The sequence below is a fragment of the Silurus aristotelis genome (genome assembly GCF_946808225.1).
Source record: "Silurus aristotelis genome assembly, chromosome: 26".
Taxonomy (NCBI): domain Eukaryota; kingdom Metazoa; phylum Chordata; class Actinopteri; order Siluriformes; family Siluridae; genus Silurus; species Silurus aristotelis.
The window spans coordinates 300,835-305,834 of record NC_139599.1 but is presented as its reverse complement, the minus strand read 5'-3'; the positions used below and the strand labels follow the sequence as shown (position 1 = coordinate 305,834).

Sequence of the window (5,000 nt, the reverse complement as noted above, 5' to 3'; positions counted from 1 at the left end):
CATTGGACTAGTTACCTGCTGCAAAGTTGGACTCTTCATTGGACTGGTTACCTGCTGGGAGGTTGGACTCTTAATTGGATTGTTCAAGTGTTGGGAGGTTGGACTCTTCACCTGGCTGTTTACCTGCTGGGAGGTAGGACTCTTTACCTGGCTGTTTACCTGTTCAGAGCAGGAACTGGGTTTCTGCTCACCAGTCTCCTGTTTGATGACGTGTGAAAGGTCATGGTTGATCTTCAGGTCTGTCCCCTGTGCTCTCTCCTTGACTGGAAGATGATTCTTCTGGCTTTGAGCAGAGATCTCCGGGAGCTTCTCTGATGAACTGATCTTGTTCCCCTGAGTGTGCTGTTTCTCTCTCACAGGTGAGCTTCTCTGAGGTGACACTGGCGCGATGTTCACCTTTACAGAGGTCACTTTGTGCTCAGGAGAGTTTAGTGATGGTGTGTTGTGCAGGACCTGTGCAGGTGTGTGTGAACTCTTCTCTGCACCCTGCTGCTGCTTGATGATGCATTCAGGTGTGTGTGGCTTCACCTGTTCACACAACATCATCTCAAATCACTCGCTATGCTACAGAAACACCATCCCACGTTTTACACAGACGTCTTTACATTCACCCACTTTAGTGAGGTGGAGCTCACCTGTGCAGCAATGGGCGGGGCTTTCACCTGGACTTCACCTGCACACACACACACACACACACACACACACACACACACTTACACTCAGAGCTGTAATGGGAGGGTTCTGGGCCTCTGCCCCTCAGTGTGCTGTTAAATGCTGAAATGTTTTCATGAGGTGTGAATGCTAACCTGCTAATGACTCTAAGATACTAGTGAAAGGCTAGTTCATGCTAGTTAACATCGTGTTGCTGTTACACTCACCCGGAGGAGACGACGTGTGCGAGTGTGTGTGAGACGGAGGGGAATGAAGCTCCTGACTTTTCTCACTCTGTAAATATAATAATAATAATAATTTTATTCATTTCAGTTCAAACAATTATATTATAATTCTGTTCATGAAACATGAAACACACCTTCACATCTCCATCACTCCTCCTGGTCCTCCTCATGATCTCCTCAATCCTCTGCAAACATGGAGAGAACACGAACACACACACACACACACACACACACACACACACACACACACACACACACACACACACAGTCTGTAGTGTCTGGGTGGAGTGTGATTGTACAACCCCAATTCCATAAAAGTTACAGTGCCATGTTTTCCACTATAGTAATAGATGTAGTTATGCAGTTAGCAGCGTCTCGCTCAGATATACAATCCCCCTTCCTAAAAAAGAAAAATGTTTTCTGGATGGAAGCATTTGTTGCTCTAAAACCTGTTCATATCATTCAGCAGTGATGAATCCTTTTCAAATGTACAAGCTGCTCATTCCACAGGCACTAATGCACCATCATACCAACAGAGATGCAGCTTTTTGAACTTAATGCTAATAAGTCAGATGGCCCCTCTCCTCTTTAGTCTGGAGGACGTGGTGTCCATGGTTTCCAAAAAGAAATCAAAATTTTATTCATCTGACCACAGAACAGTTTTCCACTTTGCCTCAGTACATTTTAAATGAGCTTTGGCCCAGAGATGATGGTGGTGTTTCTGGATCATGTTCACACATACCTTCTACTTTGTATGATAGAGATTTAACCTGCATTTGTGGATGATACGGAAAACTGTGTCCACAGAAACTGATTTCTGGAGGTGTTAATGAACCCATGCAGTGATTTCCATTACAGAATCATCACTGTTTTAAATGCAGTGGCCCCTGAGGGCCAAAAGATCACAAACATCCAATATAGTTTTTCCCCCCTTGTCCCTTGTGCATTTCTCCAGATTCTTTGAAATGTTTGGTGATATTATGTTCTGTAAATGATGAGATATTCACATGTTGATGTTGAGGAACATTATTGTGAAACAGTTTGTAGATGCAGTCTTTCACAGATTGGTGAAGCTCCGCCCATCTTTACTTCTGAGAGACTCTGTGTCTCTAAGATACACTATTAAACCCCAATCATCTCACTGACCTGCTGCTAATTAACCTCATTAGATACTAGATGTTTCTCCAACTGTTTCATTTTAACAGCATTTACTTTTTCCACACTTTTTGTTGCTCCGATACAACAAATTCAAAAAGACCTGATTTTCTCCTTATAATGAAACATTTCCTTAATTTTACACACGATATGTTTTTTATATTTTACTGTGAATAAAATATCAGTTTATGTGATTTTCACATCATTGCATTGTTTTAATTTAAATTTCACAGTCTTACAACTATTCTGCAATTGGAGTTGTATAATATGTATAGTGTGTGTGTGTGTGTGTGTGTGTGTGTGTGTGTATTACAACCTTTTTTCTCTGTTGTCGCTCTTGCTCCTCCTGCAGCTTCATCACCTCTCTCTCCACTTCCTGTTTCTGTCACACACACACACACACACACACACACACACACACACACACACACACACACACACACACACACACACACACACACACACACACACATCAACACTTACCTGATCATAAAATCTGTGTGTTTGTGTATGTGAGACCATGAAATAACGAACCTCCTGTAGCTCCTTCTCTTCATCAGCTTTTCTCTTCATCTCCTCCTGCTTCTTCTTCAGCTGCTCAGCTTTCAACCTGTCTCACACACACACACACACACACACACACACACACACACACACACACACACACACACACACACACTCCAAATTACACTACAGCTGGATATAAAGAGTGGACCGGTGCCTTCTTCAATGACACACACACACACACACACACACACACACCTGTCCTTGTCCTTCTGGTCCTTCTGATCCTTCTGTATGAGATCAAAGTTTTGTCGCTCTGCTAGAACACGAGCCGCCTCGTCTCCCCCCCCTGTTGTTGTGGCGACGGTCGTTGCAGAGGTCAGAGGTGAATGTCCTGTAATGAACCCAGAGGTTAGTGATGAGACATCAGTGCTGAGGGACGTGTGCGCTGTGTCACGTGTGTCCCTCACCTGGGCTCACATCTGGACTTCTCTTTGCAGGTCTGTGCTTCTCTGCTTTATCGGTCCCAAGCTCGTGACCTCTGACCTTCTGGGTAGGCCTTTTAGGGCTCAGCTGCTCGTCAGTGAGGGGGGTGGAAGGGGTGGAGGGGGTATGTCTCAGCGGGGAGGGGGGGTAATGATGGAGCGGAGCAGGAGACTGAGTACGACTCCTAGGAATCAACCTACACAAACACACACACACAAACACACACACACACACACACTCAGCATAGATAATATCATGTGATATCTTCTCTGTTCTGGCACCAAAGTGGTGGAATGAACTTCCTCTAGATGTCTGAACACCGGAGTCTCTGATTATCTTCAAGCGACGACTGAAGACCTTCATCTTCCTGAAATACTTAAATTAGCACTTTCCAAGTATGTAGAATTCAAGAGTTATATTTATATGAAGTGTGTAATCTGGTGTACAGTGTAGATTTATTCATTACTACAGACTCAAAGCACTTTTGTACGTCGCTCTGGATAAGAGCTTCTGCTACATGCTGTAAATGTAAATGATTGTGTGTGCGTGTGTGTGTGTGTGTGTGTGTGCTTACTTTGGTGATGCAGTGCGCCAGATGACATCAGCAGGAGATTCGGCTCGTCTCACAGGTGATCCAGTCGGCGTCCTTCTCTCTATACGCAACCTGTCCTTCTACACGCACACACACACACACACACACACACACACACCATATAAACCCACACCACTTGAAGTACATTACTGCTACTACCTACGGTGCATTATGGGTAAAATACACCCCCCCTCCTGACCTTCGGGGTACTGGGAGCTGAACTTTCCCCACCCGTCTCCATGGCAGCAGCGTTGGCACGGCGACGGCTCGGGGAGGCGCAGTAGAGCGACCTGTGAGGACTGGAGGGAACTGAGCAGGAGGAGAAATGAAACACTTCCAGGTCAGAGGTCAGGAGCAGGATGTGTGAGTGTGTGTGAGTGTGTGAGTGTGTGTGTTACCTGTGCACCGTGGACAGGGCACACACAGCTCTGCGTCACTGCTACAGCGAGCGAGTGAGGAGTGTGTGTGTGTACAGAGACGATGAAGTGACAGGTTATCTACAGAGGTCATGTGAACATGATGGACTGATGGATGGAGGATTGGAGAAACAGAAAGATGAAGAGATGGAAGGATGGGAAGAGGGAAAAACACATGAAAGAAAAGCAGTGAACTTGGTGAGATGAGTGAACAACTGAAGAGAATGATGGGAAATGTTCAGCACATGTAGAAATTTAACACTAATGATGAACACACACACACACACACACACACACACACACACACACACACACACTGATGCTTATACTCCAAACAGCTGTCAATGTCCATCACTGAGACTGAGCAATAAAGAGGCCACGCCCCTTTCACTGAAACTGACAGGCTGTGAGAGCTGTGTTGAGAAGGAGATGGGGGCGGGTTTGGAGGGAGACAGGGCAGGGTTGAGAGAGAGACAGGGCGGAGTTTAGAGGGAGAAGGGGTGGGGTTTACAAAGACAGGCAGGGTTGATAGGAAGACGGGCGGGGTTTAGAGGGAGATGGCGCGGGGCTTACAGGGAGAAGGGTTGGAGTTAAGAAAGATGGGGGCAGGGTTTACAAGGAGAAGGGGTGGGGTTGAGAGGGAAATGGGGTGGGGTTTACAGGGAGAAGGGGTGGGGTTGAGAGGGATATGGGGCGTGGTTTAGAGGGAGAAGGGATGGGGTTTAGAATGAGATGGGGGTCAGAAGGAGAAGAGGGAGTGGGTTAATATGAAGATGGGGCGGGGTTTAGAGGAAGACAGGGAGGGGTTAAGAGGCGGCTGGGGTTCATACCGTTGCCTAATTCGTTGGTAGCAGGAAAGCAAGTGATGTGGTCATGGGGGAGGGTATAGTCACCTGGGCAACGGGGGCGGAGCAAAAGCACAGAAAGCAGAGCATTATGCACAGGCTGGAC

The 5,000-nt window shown here is 46.4% G+C and overlaps 1 protein-coding gene across 1 annotated transcript in view; it reads right to left on the bottom strand.

The window, feature by feature from the left end:
* Positions 1-5,000, bottom strand: part of LOC310720654 (uncharacterized protein) — an 11,773-nt gene that overhangs the window by 2,994 nt on the left and 3,779 nt on the right. Inside the window, exons 5-15 of the mRNA XM_083531434.1 lie at positions 4,032-4,280; positions 3,833-3,942; positions 3,616-3,713; positions 3,026-3,237; positions 2,814-2,949; positions 2,586-2,661; positions 2,368-2,433; positions 1,031-1,081; positions 879-945; positions 612-673; positions 1-528 (exon numbers count right to left, since the gene is read on the bottom strand). The exon at positions 1-528 is cut by the window's left edge and continues 1,271 nt beyond it. Coding sequence (XP_083387560.1) covers positions 1-528; positions 612-673; positions 879-945; positions 1,031-1,081; positions 2,368-2,433; positions 2,586-2,661; positions 2,814-2,949; positions 3,026-3,237; positions 3,616-3,713; positions 3,833-3,942; positions 4,032-4,280 — 1,655 coding nt within the window. The remainder of the gene's footprint in view (positions 529-611; positions 674-878; positions 946-1,030; positions 1,082-2,367; positions 2,434-2,585; positions 2,662-2,813; positions 2,950-3,025; positions 3,238-3,615; positions 3,714-3,832; positions 3,943-4,031; positions 4,281-5,000) is intronic.